Here is an 18,155-nt window from a genome sequence, read left to right on the forward strand (position 1 = left end):
AACACTCTGCAGAACCCAGTAATTAACCCACAGCTAATTAACTACTTCTAATTACACCAGCACGTTGTTTCTATCACACCCTCCAAAACACTCTAGTGCCACGTGTAAATTCCCTCTAGAGGGTTTTGGAAGTTAGCTGAGCAATCAGATCACCTAATCAGACTGTCCTGTGTATGAGTACCATACAGTTCTGCACTGCGATTTCACTGCTGCTCTGTCTTAAATCACTTTGCTTCCGTTCTGCAATATGGAATGGATTAGCAGAATTTGATGGTGTTGCGTAAAGGGTAAAATCATTTTCAAGGTTCTATTTCAAGTCTATTAACAAAGGAGGCAATTGATACTACAAACAAATCAATTTTTCCTTTTTCTGGCCAGTGTTACTAGTGCAAAATGGTTACTAAAATCAAATGCTGTGAAACTGAAACAATCAGCACATTGGCTCCTGGGTATTTGAGTTGCTCATATTGTAATCAGCAAGGATGATTTTAGCTGTAAGTGATACATTTGTTCCAACTAACGCATACAGTGCACATCCAAGACAATATTAATAAAATCTGTGAACTGCAGTCTTTGTCTCTAGCACATAATGCTTCTAGGTTTTTACTGGCTGTAACATGACAGAAGCTGCAGGCCTCAGTTCTGCTATCTCTGAGAAATACTCCCAGACATGCTGGTGGCCTGCCCCCTCTACTCACACACACTCATGTAAACACACAGCTCTGTTCTTCCTAGCCTCAGACTCAACACAGCCATGGCTATTTCTGTTCCACAGACTGATAGCTCCTACTGAAGATCATTGATTTTACGGGAAGCCCTGTTTACAGGCTGAGTGCCATCGACCTGAGGTGACTTTTTGCCTCCTGCAGTTGGAGCAATACGGGAGCAGCCTTATGTCTGCATTAGCAGAATAACAGACAGAATATTTACGGCACACAATAAACAACAATGCTGCACATGGTTAATTGTCTGATTTACAGTGTTGGAGATCAAAGAGAACAAGAACTCCATGTACCTAATATAATTATAATGGTGTGTTGTCTGTAGCAGTGGTTGACAAACTTTTTTGGTTCACAACTCCATGATGAAGTTAATGAAAGATGCATTTTCTCTTTCAGACTACTTGAATTGTTTTCACTGCTTATTTCATAAACAGTTTTAATAAAACCAGAATTTACTAAGCCATGTTTGGAATTGAAATGGACTTTTTGGATGGATGTTTAAGAGTGCAATGCATGCACGCCTTTATTGGTGATTAATTGGAACAAACCTAGGAGATAAACCCGCCTCACTCTGCCTGAGGACTACAATGGTTCCCCTATCAATGAGCATGTCCCTAGTGCAACATCAAAGGCCTTCCCCTGCTTTATCAATAAGAACCCTTCCTTCCCACATCTTCCTGTAACTTGCTTAGCGTTCACGCCATTGATTTTCCAATAAGCGCCCCTTACCCTGCGGTGGCTGGCCAAGCTCTGTGATGGCTCAGAGACCAGACACAGACAGGCAACATCACTGAGGGACAATTGAAAATCACATCTGGTGTAATGTTAGGGGTCCTCTAGCTGTATTAGGAAATTGTGTTTTCCCATTTCAAAGAGGTGTTCCCTATCTGCTGACGTGTATGCGAATACGAGTAAGGGTCAAGGCTGCATCATACAGTATTCACAGCTTGGGTTGAGTCTAAGCTATTTCCCTAAGGAAACCCTGGAGAGCAGGGTCCTCTGGAAGCAAGGCCAGGCCTCCAGGCAGGTGATCAGGCATGCTTATAATCAGATGGTTCCTTAGCCTTTAATTCCTCCCTCAGTTGGCCGGTAAATCCCAACTAATGAAAGGACCCATAACTTATAACTTATCTCATTTTCCTTCCCTACCAAATGACATCCAGACCCACTCTCTGACAGTATTCATTAGGACTGAGGCCTTTTCGCAAGATTAAACTTTATCTGCTTTGTTAGGGTGGTGGGAGGAGGTGGAGTATGACTTTTTTTGTTGTTTTGTCAAAGTAGAGATAAAGAAAGAGCAGGGGGGACCCTGGCATAATGCCTTTGAAGACAGGTGGCAGCAGGAGTGCGAGTTCTACCGTCAGGATCTGTGCGTCGGCATGCTCTCCCTCAGATCAGCTCAGGAATCCAGCCTTTTCTTCCCTCTGATTATCTTGTATTCTCAGCTAAGGCTTGTTTTGGCTGCATACAGCCTGCTTATTGTCAACTCAGTGGGCTCACATTCAAAATTACGATACAACACAAGGGCAGAGGCCATGGCAGGATCACTTGTTTTGTGCAATCAGCACCAATGGCCAGTATGCAAAAGAAACTTACAACTTTCTTACAGTAACGTATTACAGTATATAACCTTGCATAATACCACTCAGCAATAGTCACCTTTAGTGGGCTGCTCCATCATTCTGATTTGTGGTTATTAACACAGTCAGCACACAGAGACACCGGCCTTCTCCACTTCCCCTCTTCTTCGACCGCGTCTCTTTGTCTGTCTCCCTGACTTGTTTAGTGCCTCCCAGAGATTAAAGCTTTTCCTGCTTTAAACAGGTGTCACTGAGCCAGGCAGACCTCCGAGAGACAAACAGCGTTATATCTGTTGGCCCATCTGCGACTTGCCGACTCCAGACAATCCCATTGCTCATCAGTAACCACTGCAGGTTATTGAATTACACCATCTTGATTTTAAAGGGCAATCCTGTTTTCTGTAAGCAGTGGACACACCAAGCTGGCTCAGAGCTCCAGCACTGATCAAGAGTCATCGTGTTATCCTGTCTACTGCTAATTGCTTCAGGTATCTTACAGCAGTAATAGGAATGGATGGGAACATACACTTAGTACAGTACACTGTATCCACTGTGTTCAGACTCAAGACTATACAAAGTTGAGAGTAGAGAACTTTAGAGGTCATTGTGAACTAACAATATTAACTAGTAGTTGTGCATATGGGCTCAGTGTTCCCAGGTTTGGTCGAGACAGGCAGTGGAATCTGGAGGAGGGGCTGATGGAATAGATTACAGGAACAAGGTGTGAAACACTCCATGCTCAGACAGGACACATGGAGACTTTTTTCCAATGTGGCAGTCCTTTTAGACATCTCACAATTTCTGCTTTGTTCCCATTTCATTTTGCAGTTTATCCAGATGCTTTTACTTTGAAGAATCATTGTCTGCTTGACATGTGGCATGTTTTTTTTCTTGTTTTTTTTCAAATAGACTCTCGCTGCCCTCAGTCTATTTGTGTGAAATGGCTGTTGAGCTCATAGCCTCTTATTAATGGAGCAGATAATAAATACAGACCAGTAGGGCTAGTATCCCCTCACTCAACATGGCAGCCGTCTCTAAATCATGTCTGGCTGTATAAAGCAATCTTGTTAATAAGCCAGCCGGTCTAATATCTTTCATTTTGTATGCAAAGCAAGGTAAGGGTCATCAGGGTTAGCTTCTGTGGTGTGTAAACAAAACAATCAGGTGGACCATACTGACAGAAAATGTCCCCGGGTATTTATGACAATAACATCTACATCATCTTTGCAGTCACATTATGAATTTAACCAACGCCATAGCTTTATCATTATACTGCCTCTTTCATTATTGTTACTTTGCCAGCAATATGCTCTTATGGTCTGCTATTGTTCATTCTGATCTTTAAAATGGAAGTCCATTATTTTCTAAGTTTAAGTGCATATAGACTGGGGAGGTCTCAGGTATGTTGTGTGGGAGGCAAGCTTCATCAGACATTCATGAAAAGGCAGACAGACATTATCAATCTCTCCTCTCCCTCAGTGGTTAATATGTTAGGGTGTGGGGGTAGACTCCATTCTGATCACAGATGAAATTTGCATCTCTAAGTAAATAAGTAAATAAATCAAGCGCAAGCAGTGAATGTGCTAATCAACAGGGACATGGCAGTGAGCTTGGTGCCGGGAAACTTTGCTCATGTAATATTCAGTACTGTTGGGTTAAAGGGCAGCCCAGAGTTATTGGTTTCAGCCCGATTGCCCCCTTTAATCAATGTTGGCTGCATCCCTTTAATAAAATTATTAGCTCAGCAGTATCTTGGGCTATCATTTTATCTCTTCTGCGCTCTAAATTGCAGCCCGTGTTGGGCCTCTCAGATGCTGTGGGCATGACCAGCTCCCGAAAGCTCAGCTCCCATTTATTATTTTAGAGGCATTGGATGGCTGGAGTGTTTGAAACCAGGCTGAGTGTAGAGGTTATTGGATGCAAGATCTAAACACAGCTGCAGTGAAGTCCCAACCCAGCTTATGTATTTTGGGTTCATAGAAAAAAAAATCCTTTTATTGCTCTTGTTAAAGTTCATACACATCTATATCAATAGTGCAAATGTATTATATTCGTCTTATATTCACTGACACAACTTGAAGATGGAATGATAGTGGTGATACTTTCTTTTTTTGAATGCAGTTTTCCCTTTTTCCAGTTATGTAAATGCAAATTGGCTGATGGGTGGCTTCTCGGTGTCTAATTATCTCACAAGGAATCCATTTGATCCATTAAGTTAGCCTGTTTCTCCTTTTTTCTGACTGCAAGTTAATTAAAAACGGATGTAGGATTTGCAGAATATAAGATTAGGGGTGTTGTTTGGAAGGTGAAGATAAAAGATGGTACCTTCCTGATATGGCAGGAAGATGGATCATGGACGGCTTATTAGTGCTTGTCTCAGGTATTGTGTTAAAGTACCTAATCTAGCGTAATGAGCATAGTGTCATCTTTCCAATTATATCTCAGACTTTTGTCTCTCACCCAATGCAATATACATTTGATTTTCTTCTTAAAAGGTTCCTATACATAGTGTCTCTTTCATATTTTCTGTATCTGATCTTTTCTGAATAGGCATAGTTATATTTTGGAAAATATAGACATTTATGTTTTCAACATTGACATGGTAATTGACAAGTTGTGTGTGCTTATGTATATGTGTCTATGTTTACATTTAACACCCAACATACAACAGTAACCTCTAATATCACCCAATTTGTGTTTCTGCAGGCCTGGATGCGATGAACGCCTCATGTAGGCATCAGCATGGACAGCTGTGAGTCTCCTGTGGTTTCTGGGACAGACGATGGGCTCGGCTCCTCCCAGCAGCAGCAACCACCACAGCCCTGGAACGATCACTCTAGCTCACAGGTCCCTTGCACCAACCAGGCACCGTCCTTGGACCCCCTGTCTCTTTCTGCTCCCTACCCTACTCAACCCCAAAACTCTGGTGCACCTCATGACGGGGTGAGAGAACTGCAGTCCCAGCAGCAGCAGCCAAAACGAACATCACCCCAGGCCCACCGTGATAGCTCTGCCACAGGCGAGCTGTATCCCAGAAGAGAAGGTCTTGAGGAAGAAGAGCAAGAGGGAGTAAGCTGTGGAGAAGAGGAAGAATCTGAGGACTTGGATGAAATGGAGATTGACAGCTGTTTCCCAAGTCTTCAACCCTTCCCTGGGGTGCCAATGGCTTCAGTGGGAGGGGGCATGCCCACTCTTTTGCGACATCAGCCCACACGCCAGCAGGGAGCACCTGAGAGTGGAAGTGAGGAAGGAGAGGAGGAAGAGGAAGAAGAGAGTAGTGATGTGGAGAACCTGGCTGGAGAGATAGTCTACCAGCCTGATGGCTCGGCCTATATCGTAGAGAGCCTCAGTCAGTTGATCCAAAGTGGTGGGGGCATGGTACCTGGCCTGCTTTCCACAAACTCTCTCATTAGTGGGGGAAAACCGGGGGAACCTGCTGGGACATCATCCTCAGTCTACCCGCACATCATCAACACGTTCCACATAGCCTCGTCCTTCAGGAAGTGGTTTGGCAATTCAGACCAAGGTTTCCCCAATACCTCAACCATGGCAGGCCTCAGCCCTGTCCTGCACAGTTTCCGTGTCTTCGATGTGCGGCACAAAAGCAACAAGGATTACCTGAACAGCGATGGGTCTGCCAAGAAGTCCTGTGTATCCAAAGATGTTCCCAACAACGTGGATTTCTCCAAATTTGATGGGCTAGCTCTATATGGCACGGGTAAGCCCATTCTCATGTGTTTCATCTGCAAGCTGTCCTTTGGCTATGTGCGTTCCTTTGCAACTCATGCCGTCCATGATCACCGCATGACACTGTGTGAGGACGAGCGGCAGTTGCTAGGGGACAAACAGGCATCTGCCATCATCCAGGGCATTGGGAAGGACAAAGAACCCCTCATCAGTTTCCTGGAACCAAAAAATAAGAGCACTCCTCTGCCACCTACCCTGCTACCCATTAACTCTGGCCAGAGCTTCTATGGCACATTTAGTGGTGTCCATCTGGAGCCTGGAAGCAACAGCAGGGACAGCGAAAGTCTCCTCAACAAAGACTCTGACTCTGGCCTCCACCAACAGCAGCAACAAACCCCGCTAAGCTCAGTCCTCTCTATTGGAGGGCTGAGCATTCCCAAAGCATCCACTCTTACCTCATCCCCAGGCTCTGCCAAAGACTCCAGTGCCCTGCCCAAACAGGGAGGGAGAACAGAGGAGCCTGCTGGGAAAGAGTTGGCATGCAAGGGAGAAGATGGGGACACTGAGGAACATGAAAACAAGGTGCACCTATCAGGCCAGATGGGGGGCTCAGAAGAAGAAGAGGAACTGTTATTAGGGGAGGAGGAAGACGAGGTGGAGGCAGGAAGCTCTGCAGTGGCCTGTGGTGGTAACAGTAGCAGCGGCAGGGGTGAAGCGGGGGAACCAGCTGTCTCAAACCAAAGCATTTCCAAATCTCCTTTATTAATGCCTCGTAGCGCTCTCCAGCCTTCTGCCTGCACCTCTGCGGCCAGTTCCACACTCAACAGCAAAGACCCTGCTTCCACTTTCTCTTCTGTCAAGAAAGAGGGTTCATCTGCGGATGGTGGGGAGAGGACCTCAGAGCTCCCTCTGAGCTTTAACTGCCAGGGGCCCACAGTTCCCACGGCAATGGCGGCAGCTGCTGTCAGAAGGAGCGAGGATGACACTGCTGGCACTTCCTCCTCACCTCTTTCCTCCAATGCTGCTGCTGATGAAAGTGCCAATCAAGATAGTGCCACAGCTCCAGAACCAAATGATTGCCCGGCAGAGGGAGAGGAGGAAAATGGAGCCCTTCTGCACCATCACCACATGCACCACCATCAACATCACCTCCACCCTTCATCTCACGGCCACTCCCACCTATTCCCAGGGGGTTCCTGTGATTTTATGGGGATGGGCGAGTGTTCACAAACCCATGGGCCTGGTGGCAGCGGAGGAAGTGGGGTAGAATGCCCTAAATGTGACACCGTTCTGGGTTCCTCACGTTCCTTGGGTGGTCACATGACCATGATGCATTCACGCAACTCATGCAAGACACTCAAGTGTCCGAAATGCAACTGGCATTACAAGTACCAGCAGACGTTGGAGGCCCACATGAAAGAGAAGCACCCAGACTCTGGAGGCACCTGTTCGTACTGCACCAGTGGACAGAGCCACCCTCGTCTGGCTCGTGGAGAAAGCTATACCTGTGGATACAAGCCCTTCCGGTGTGAGGTATGTAGCAAAGAAATGTGGTGATGCTCCATTTTTTTGTGTTGTGTTGTTGGGCCATTTAGGCTTTTGTAAGATGAAGGGATTTTGTAAAGTAACATACTGTATGTATAGCTTTAATGCAGTTCAAGAGCAAATTTCCTCTATATTTTAGGTGTGTAACTACTCGACCACCACAAAGGGCAACCTTAGCATCCACATGCAGTCGGACAAGCACCTGAACAACATGCAGACGCTGCAGAATGGAGGCACCATTTGCTCTGCGCAGGAGCAGGTGTTTGGACATACCCCAGGAGGAGTGGTGGCTGTCCCCTCAGTGACCCAGGCCAGTAGCCATCACCCTCCCCACCACCATCCTACACAGTCCTCCACCCATATGGCTGGACCGTGTGGGGCCCCCTCCCCAACCAAGCCTAAGAGCAAACCTACTTGGCGGTGTGAGGTATGTGACTACGAGACCAATGTGGCACGGAACCTGCGTATCCACATGACCAGTGAGAAGCACATGCACAACATGATGCTACTCCAGCAGAACGTGACTCAGATGCAGCATGGCCGGCTTGGCTTGGGAGCCATGCCTTCTCCCTCTGAGGCTGAGCTTTACCAATATTACCTGACCCAGAACATGAGCCTTCCACCAGGCCTCAAGATAGACCCAGCTGGAGCCGAGGCTCAGTTCCTGATGGGGAGCTTTCACCTGGATCCCAACATGGCCGCCCTGGCCCCTGCACTTGGTGAGCCCCATTTATTTTGCCTCTCTTGATCTCAGAAATGCTCCTATTTGCCACAAAATCACCAAGTTCATTCTTTTTTTTAAATGATCTTTATTCCTAATTCATCACTTACTACTGAAACACAAAACATTAATGTCATTCACACAAAATTATGAGCAGAAATATAAACATATTGTCCGTCTCCACTGCTACATATACTAGGGAATTTATCCCCACATTTTACTTTTGGCCTGCCTTTCTTTCTCATGCCCTGAGGTGTGCCTGCCCTAGTGAACTTGACACAATTCTCACATTTTACAAGCAGAGGGTTACTCAAGTAAAGAGGAAAAGGTGAAAGAAAGATAACAGCAGGGAGCTTACCCCAGACCCTCTCTATATTTCCTCACTGATAGTGTACATGAAAATGGTCCTCACGAGAGTAGACCTATGCTCAACGCCTTCATCTCACATCCACAGAAAAACCAGTCTACCAGTTACTTTCATCTACAAGTAAACTAGATGTACATGTAGCTATACTTGTGCTAAGTAACACACAGAAGCCCAACTTTGTTTTTCCTTTACAAGACCTCTAAGTGACACTGTATCAATTTGATTATGACAGAATTTTAAAGTTCAATCTATGATACCCACTTTTGCTCAAAAAAGGTGAGTTTTGGGGCAAAACCTATATTTGTCCCTCTCCCTGCCCTTCCCCTCACGCAGCCAGCCTCAGCTTTTTATAATTATTCCGAAACTGTTGCTGAACTTCACCACTGGAGTCCTCCACTTTTCCAACTTTGTAATTGCAGCTATAAATTTTATCTTGGTCAAAGAAGGGAGGTTAGAGGGCTCAGCATGGGTAATTCAGCAGCATAGCAGAATGTTTGGCGGACCAGTTACAACCCCACAGTTTGTACATACTTGTCTACAACTGTCGCCAGTTCAAAGACACAAACAATAATTGATTGCTGTGACTAATTCTTTTCCCCCGCTTCTGCCATCTGGTTCATTTTCTTGTGTGGAGTAATAAGCATGTTACAAGGGAGGCAATGATGACACAGTCTGGGCCCATAAACGACAGTGGTGTCATCGTCGATCACACTTTAAGAACCTCTTCAAATTGTCGCACACAAACACTCTGATATTAATTCTACAGTATGATACATAAGGCTCAGTAAACCCTTTTGAAAGATTCTGCCATCACAAGGAGATCTCAGACCAGTTGGCTAAAGTTAGAGGTGCTCTTTCATGCTCTCACTGTGGATTTCTGACTTTTGCGTGTATTGCTGAAGAGATAGATAACAAATGTTGACCTCACATGATCTCAGCCTCCTGGTAATCCTCGTCCCAAGACTCAGCTTCTGTAGTAATAGGAAGATATGAGATGGAGTGCAAGAGAGTAAAAGTGAAGGGAGGTAGATGTGACTTCTAGCTGTTTGTGCTGGAAATTGTCTAACGTAGACTGTGAAACAGCACAAAAAGACAAGTCACACATCTATTCACTGTAAAACATCGTGATAGGTTCAGATTTTTTTAAGGTTTACATGCCTAGCAATCGTATACATATCATTCATATACATTTGCAGTATTGTGGTTTCAATATAAAAAAGAAAACAGAAGCAAAGCTACAAATCAAGCTCTTTGTTCTACTGGTCTACAACACATATTTAGTGAGGAACATGATCCAGGTCTGTCGTAAATCATTGAATCTGCATAGTAATGGAGCATGAGAGCCAGGTAGAAATGAGAGGTGCAAGGTGCAGGAAAAGACAGGGAAAGCGACTGGGCATGTGTGTACCTCTGTGCGTATGTAAGCGAGAGAGAGTTTAAGAAGCCATGACTGGGGAGCTGGGTCTGTGAGTGATTTTAGAGGGCTTCTCAAAGGTCTCCCTCTCCTATAAAAACTCAGGTAATGGAGAAAAGTCCAAGAGCAGGCTGCATACTGCAGCAATAAATAAAAAGGAGCTGCTGGAATTAATTTAGTGTAAAGCCAGGCAGGGTCAAGCCTGCATGCTCAGGCTGGGCAGTGAAAGATTAAAGATCAGCAAGCAAAGGCAAAAACTCTGGTTGCTCTTACCTCATATTTTTAGAATTCATTTTTTAAGTCAGCCTTCCCAGACTGTATAGACATCAGTTCTGTGGTTGGTGTCACAGGATATGTGCTTGCCTTTTTTTCCCCCCCTCTTCATCGTTTAGACTCAGTACCAAGCAGAATTTATCTGTTAGATGTACATATTGATTTAGAGGCAATCCGGAAGATAAGAAGCAAAATAATTCTAGCAGAGAAGGATTTTTTTACATTATTATTCAGTGAACAAGGGCGATGGATTTGATTTACAGTAATGTGTGCTTGGGAACTCCTTAGTTCTTCAGTAATGATAAAATAACTTGCTTTTCCTGTGGCGCTCATGGCCTCTTGAGTTGATTTAGAGGCAGGCCATGAAAGTGCACCTGCCCAAACAGGGCAATGTGTGCGTTCATTATCTGGCAGTTTGAGGTTTTCGTCTTTGGGTTTTGGAAAAGTCCAGGCTTTGTTTTTTCTCAATTCAAAGCAAGGATCGCTATAAATACATACATGCACATTATCCCCCATGCAATATCATACCGACCAACAGAGTGTGGTTTTTCAAAGTTTCAGAGATGTTATTAATTATGAGAGTGGCACAAGCTATGACTTCCTTTGTAGAATTTAAGTAAGAGGAAAAAGTGATCTTTATAAACGGAACTCTGATGTAGACTGTAAACTTTGAATATGTCTAACACAATTATAAGTGAATGTATGCAGCCATCTAAATACCTTTCTTTCCTCTTTTCCTCTTTTTTTTTGTCTCTCTTTGTGTTCCATGTGCATTGTAGTAGGTGGGGAGATCCCTATGGACGTGCGGCTGGGCGGTGGGCAGTTGGTGTCCGAAGAACTGATGACCCTAGGAGAAAGTCTATCACAAACCAGCGACCCCTCCCTCAAGCTCTTTCAGTGCGCTGTATGCAACCGCTTCACCACTGACAACCTGGATGTGCTTGGCATGCATATGGGATCTGAACGCAGCCTACCGGAGGAGGAGTGGCACGCTGTGGTGGGCGACTCTCACCAGTGCAAGTTGTGCCACTACACCACACAGCTTAAGGCCAACTTCCAGCTACACTGCAAGACCGACAAGCATGTGCAAAAGTACCAGCTTGTGGCCCACATCAAAGAAGGGGGCAAAGGCAATGAATGGCGCCTTAAATGTGTGGCCATAGGCAACCCGGTGCACCTGAAGTGCAATGCCTGCGACTACTACACTAACAGCCTGGAGAAGCTGAGGATGCACACTGTCAATACCCGCCATGAGGCAAGCCTCAAACTCTACAAGGTTAGTGCTCCTCAAGCTCCTTTCTCACATCCACCACTCAACCGACAACGACAATTTTCATAATGTTGCCAGGAGAAGTAGTGTGTTCGTGTCATATTTGGGAGGATTTATTATCCTCTTCAACTTTGATAAATACGCAAAATGTGTCCTTAATCCTCTGCCCGCTAACTTGATATGCCTCCACTAACTAGTCACTCTGCCAGTGCATGAATGATAGCTTTGTTGTGTAACTCTTGCCTTCCAAGTACTCATATAGAGGCAGGGTCACAGTGCTGCCATGAGGAGAACATGGCAGGTGAAGCTGGTTTGGAGGCTTAGGGGTGAATCAGTAGGAGACGAATGAAGAAGTGTGAGGAGACAGAGGTTTGGTGCTAATACTCCTCGGAGCGGGAAAGGCTGAATCGTTCTCGACAGCCGTATTGATTTTTGCTGGACTTGGAGCTTCACCTTCTCCTCTAATCATTCCATAATAGCCAATGGATGAACACTCTCCGAACAAATGGCCATAAATCTAACAGGCCTGATTCCACTTAGGTACCTATCCTGTGTGTCTGCGGCTTTGGCCACTCTGCGCTTAACCCAAACTGGCATAGCTGCACATGCACACACACATACAACACATGCAACAAAACACTTACAAACAGTGACAGCATACACTCCGTGTCTATAGGCCTACACTACATACACATCAACACAATCGAACATACAACACTGTAATGTGCACTGTCTCCTGGTAGATTTTACCTTTTTTTGTAATAAGTCCGCTCCATTATCATGTGTTTGACACTTCAAAAGTAAACAGGAAAAGTATTTAAACAGTGCTATTGCTTGACACTTTTTTGGTATCTTAGTATATTATGGTATGATGTCTTTTGGAAAGGAGCCACTGAAAGGCATGTGAAAAATGTGCTGCTTCAAGCGTGATGTTTTTAATCACATTAAAAACTAAGGGGAACTGGTCCATTTCAAAATGAATCTGAATTCCATTCAAAAATAGTGTATTTGAAAATCATGCAGGATTATGAGCGGATCCTCAGAACCACTGGCATAACAGACATGTTTCCTGTCCACAAAGCCTTGGTACTAGAATCACAGTAAGAGAGAAAGTGTTAAAGGGGAAGGTGTGATGTAGGGCTCCTAGTACAGAGGTTAAAGGGGCCAGGGGACACAGAGGGTGTTGAGTGGAGACTATGCGGTTTGCACCATAACAAGCAGGAGCACTGCAGGAACATTTTCAAATGCGCAGAGTATTTATAGATGTATAGAAATGCAAATATGCAACATAATTTGCGAATGTGTTGAGTCAGTTGTGAGACAGCAGAAAAGCATAGCCTGTTATCCTGTTTTTTTCCAACCCATGGTCATCCTCTCCTGGCCCTCGCTGCTGGACTTACTGGCCCACATTCCAATGACAGTATCACATTAGACCAAAATAGGCAGGCTCTGGAATACTCTCTCTCTCTCTCTCTCTCTCTCTCTCTCTCTCTCTCTCTCTCTCTCTCTCTCTCTTTCTCACACCTTTTGGAGAGTGAGACATTTTTTTTGTCTCTCAGAATTTTATATTACATTATGCTTTCCACTTTGCTGTAAGCCCGGAAGGCAGAAGAGAAGTATTTCTTTTTTTCCTTTCGTCTTTTTTTCGCACAAGTTTTTAAGAGAGAAGAGACATATGTCATACTGCAGCTCAGACTGTGGGGGATTAAATATGTACAACACATCCAGGCATGATCATTTTTTATGACTTAAGCCTCTTAAGATGGCTCCATATTTCTTAAAACCAATTGATCTTCTGAGTAAGAGTGTGTGCATTTGTCCAGAAATTACCTGCTCTCCCAACCCGAGAATACTGTGGTCCTCATAAACTCTCCTTCCAGACACTACTGAAAAACAGTTCAGTAGTTGACAAGAATTATTGCAATATTTTATGACTCACAAATGTGATTAGCGGACAACAAGTACATGGTTGTGAGGCCTCTTTGGCTCCCCACTTGGCTTGATGTTACAGTCTTCATACTGCATTCGATTTACTGGCCTGGTAGAAATACTGACAGGCTGAAACCCACAGTGGCTCACAAGCCTGTAAACCCAACGTGGTATATTATGCAAAGATGAAAAAAGGAAAATCACCATTCATTTATTCTGCCCCAAAGAAAACTGATGCAAATAGCACAGTTTTTAACCTTTTTGGGGAGAAAATAAATCATCAAGTCAGCATAAACAGGCTGTATGATGTGGGAGATGCTTGGGACACTTCACCCAAATCAAACTGGTTTGCATTAAACAGGCCCTTTGTGTGCATAGCTCCATATAAATTGGAGCCTGTAATTACTGGAATTAAAAAGGAAGGTTTAAACTGAGGGCTAAACTGGATGGGATAATTTGAGAGTTTGTGGTATGCGGCCCATATTAGGGCTTTCTAAAAATATCACCCCCACCACCCCAACTATTGGAATGTTCCAAAAGACCACAGAAAGATCCTGCCAGTCATCCTGACCACACGGACCACCACACAGCAGGGGGGTGATGCCGTCTTCCCCTGTGTGCTGTGTTCTCAGCTGAGACATACCCTTCCTAAGCGCTGTGTGTCCTTCCAACACTGTGCTCTTAAACTAACTTTGACTTTCTCTTTTTCCAATGAACCATAGGGTTTATAGTGACTCTGATGACAGCATGATGGCTACCCATCTGCTCTAACAATGGTCACTCCTAAGCACAAACAGATGGGTCCTGTTGCAGCATCCAGATAACCCCACATTTAGTTTGTGTACTGTATGTTTTTAGAACATGAAGCTCTCCCCTGAGATTCACTCTTCTTGAACAAACCCGGCTTCCATTCTCATTTTACAGTTAGCCCGTACATAATACTGTGTGTGAATATGATAGCCCTTATACTAGCAGCAGAAGGCCTCAGGGCTCGGCTATGTGTTAGTGTGGAGGTGAGATGAGTGGAGCTAATCCAGCTCCCAGGCCCTGGCTGTTCTGGCCAGACAGAAAGGGTGGGGCCTAACCAGGCCCAGCCACAGGCCTCAGCTTCCAGTCAAGGGTTGGGGGAAAGGGGAGGAGCATGGGGAGTTAGCTGGCTACCTTCTTTGTCTCGAGGGCCGGTGCAACCGGCGGTAATTGAGATTGATTGGATGTTATTTTTCCTCTTGCAAATGTAGTCCATTAGCTTGGCACATGCATAATCAGTTTAGAGCGCAGTTAGCCGAATGTAATCATGTTCCTCGGTGTCTGCTAGCACAAAATCCACTCCAGATGCCGCTTGACCATGGAAAGAAAGGGAGAAAGTGCCGTCACTATCAGATGGGGAATCTTTAACCAAGGAAGTCCTGACACCCCTCCCTCTGTCCTGGTCCCGCTCTATTGAGCACACACATAACTATGCAAACTTCTCACCTATCTCTCTCTCCACCTTACCCACTCAGTCACATCCACTCTGCTCCTTACCTATGAGAACATAGTGTTAAGTGGAGCCCAGCGGCTGGCCCATTAACTAACACAATACATCTGTATCTTGGATGTAGTTACTGCTCTTATTTTACACTTCAGTGCAAATCCAAAATAATCAGTGAACACTGAGGAAAGACAATGTCTACACACTGCAGAGGGCAAATATTCACAACGAAACATGAAAGAGGGAGAGAGGCAGTAATGTAAATGAAGGGATTAGTGGTTACATGAAAAAGCATTAAGGGGGTTCGCTGATGATCCTACTCAGCAGAAGCACTGGCTTCTCAGTCTCAGGAATGCAAACCGTGTTGACCCCTGCCCATTAATGATCATTACTACCAGGATTGACTCCAATTCTCTTGGGCTATACAATAGTTTGTTGTTGGAGTACAACCACTAATAGGTCATAGCTATACTCCAACTCTAGAAAAAACATCAATCAAATAGAACTCATTAGTATATTTCAGACTCATGCAGGAGATAAGTCCTGCTGACTAAGACTCAGGCCAAGTGCCCACTAGATGACAGGATGCCTGATATCTGTGTCCCAGATGAGTTTTTTTGATTTTTCTGGAATGTCCCAATAATTCTTGATATTTTTTGCAAGTCTTATCGTGTGGGCAGACGAATGAGGTAAAGTTGTTATTCTGGCCAACCTCAAGACAAATATTACAGCAGGTATTATGAGATATCCTCTGGCAAAATGACGTCCAGCGGGCGCCTGGCCTTACCCGCTTACCCACCAGATAGAGGAGGGGTAGGAGGAGGATGGAGAGACAGACAGGAGAGAGGGGATGGGGGCGACAGGAGGGTTGGAAGGATAGATACTCGGCTAATTATCATGGCTAGCCTATGATTGTTCAGTAATAGTGCTCAGTGGGAAAGGTTGCAGCAGTTCCAGGAAGAGCTGAGCTCTGATTTACTGGTACTACCGCTCTAATAAAGCGCTTGCTGCACATCCTGGGAGACAGCCCATTCTCTCCTTTCACATGCACAACCGTGTGAATGCAGTGCGTGTGTGTGTTCAAACACACACACACACACACACACACATTGAGAGCAATCTTGAAATCTAAAGTGCCAGCAGATGACAACATAGGGCTCATGAAATGTACCATTTTAATTGCTCAGAGAGACGTTCTTATAATATGATTCTGTACAAGTGATGTACATGTGATAAAAGGCATCACGCTAAGGAAGTATTTAAATTCTGGATAGGCCCCAGTAACACCTCACCAACTCACTAGCGCAGTCATGGTCCTGAACCCCAGTTGCCCTCTTTGTGTCAGTTGCTTGCAGGACGTTGAGCTCTAGTGTCCTACCTCAAACTGATCTCAGTTACTCTGAGTTGTGGGTGGAACAAGGAAGGAGTGGCATTCAACAGAAATCAGGGTGAATTGGAGAGAGGGGTTGTCAGGCTGGGGGGCTTGTAGGGCTTAGTGTTTGGCAGTGTGCAAGAGTTTCACAACTTTTCTAGCTCACACCCCTTGTGAAAGCCAGCGATACGTTTTCACCCGTGGCACAGCAGCTGCTGCTGCTGATGTTGTTCATTGTATGTGCAACAGCCCTACTGTTGGTGATGCAGGGACTACAGAATGAAAGAGAAAGAAAGCAAAAGACGTTGAGCAGATAGCTACTTAGACAGGGGAGGCTGGTCTTTTCCCAGCTTTTTTTCGGCTGTGGCTGTTTATCACAATTGCCAGAGTTAAAAGGGCCCAGTGCATTACAAGACCAGGTTCTTGGTCCTGGGCCTGTGGTGGCGATAGAGATGCGTTCTCTGTGTTCCATCACACATAGCCATAGGAGGATTAGAGAAAGAGTAGAGATGATGTGTTACATCATCAGCTGGGAGTTGGAGACCCTTGGTCATTATGTGAATGGTTGTTTGTTTTGATACGATTCTTTGTTTTTGGACCAGATCAGCACTACACGCTTCTGCTGACGTGCAAGGAAGCTGATGATCCTGTTCTCTCCAAGCTGATCAGTGGAAAAAAGCAGAGTGGTGTTTGGGGAAGGAAAGGAATAGGAGGCACGGTTCTATCAGTTTTTGTGACTGGGGTCCATAACAGTTCAAGGCAGAGATAAGTTCCACTCTGTGTACAGTAGGAGATTTTGTGACTGTAGGTAGTATGGTGTAGATACACAGTTTGTACCTCCCACCAGATCCCCCCTTTTGACAGACAAGAAACAGTTTCTTAAACATAACTGTCAAACTTCCTTAACTCTATACCCCTCAGTCCTCTCTGCCTACGTAATATTGCTTTTTCTCTCTCCCCTTTCCTATCTTTTGGTGTTGTATCCACACTATTAATAGACTTAGCAAATAGGTGTGAAGGGACCCACAAAACAAACGAGTATGGATAGTGAATCAGTGGGTGGTCTAAAATGGGGATCTGCTTAAGGTTAAATATCTTAAATCCGACCATGCTGCAAAACTAAACATTCTCCCCAGATACATCCTCTGTCTGCGTGCCCCACGCCATCTACTTACTCTTCAGCTTGTAAAAAGTTCCTTGCTCTTCACTTGAGAGCAAAGTAATGTTAACGTTATTGTCAACACACTGATTCTCTTATTAAATCAACAAATCTATCTACCATAAAAAAGAGGGCACATAAAGCTTTACAGGCTTGAAAACGTCTTTAAGTTGTGTGATTATGACAAATGGTAAAATAAAGTTCTTTCCTTTAAAGTGATTGTAGGAGATTGGGGCAGTATTGAGAGGATAATAACATCTTGGAGAAAGTTCTTTCTGCACCACCTGGAGGGTCTCTGTGTCTAATCTGTGTTATACCTCTGCTCTGCTTGCCTCTATCTTGTCAAGATGATATTACAGATATATCACTCATGTTCCTGTGTTTTTACCATCCCAACAGTAAAGATGCCAGAGAGATAGTATTCCATTTTCCTTTTCTTCAAAAAGTCTAGGATTCCGTTTAATCTGGGGCCTCTATAATTTCCTATGGATTTAATATGTATTTGGCAGTTAAACTGCAGTAAAGATTCCATGTAAGCTGAATGCCATTACATTACATGCACACAAATAACCCAATTACTATGAACACCTCGACTGAAATGATAAAGACCTTTTAATGTTTTGCAATTACCAAACTGCCCCACTA

The 18,155-nt window shown here is 44.6% G+C and overlaps 1 protein-coding gene across 1 annotated transcript in view; it reads left to right on the forward strand.

The window, feature by feature from the left end:
- Nucleotides 1-5,044: 5,044 nt before the first annotated feature.
- zfhx3b (zinc finger homeobox 3b) overlaps nucleotides 5,045-18,155 on the forward strand; it is a gene marked incomplete at its 5' end in the record, with an annotated part of 87,896 nt that continues 74,785 nt past the window's right edge. Inside the window, 3 exons of the mRNA XM_079169321.1 lie at nucleotides 5,045-7,522; nucleotides 7,674-8,253; nucleotides 11,089-11,585. Of these exons, the coding sequence (XP_079025447.1) occupies nucleotides 5,045-7,522; nucleotides 7,674-8,253; nucleotides 11,089-11,585 (3,555 nt within the window). The remainder of the gene's footprint in view (nucleotides 7,523-7,673; nucleotides 8,254-11,088; nucleotides 11,586-18,155) is intronic.

Source organism: Pholis gunnellus (assembly GCF_910591455.1).
Source record: "Pholis gunnellus genome assembly, chromosome: 1".
Taxonomy (NCBI): Eukaryota; Metazoa; Chordata; class Actinopteri; order Perciformes; family Pholidae; genus Pholis; species Pholis gunnellus.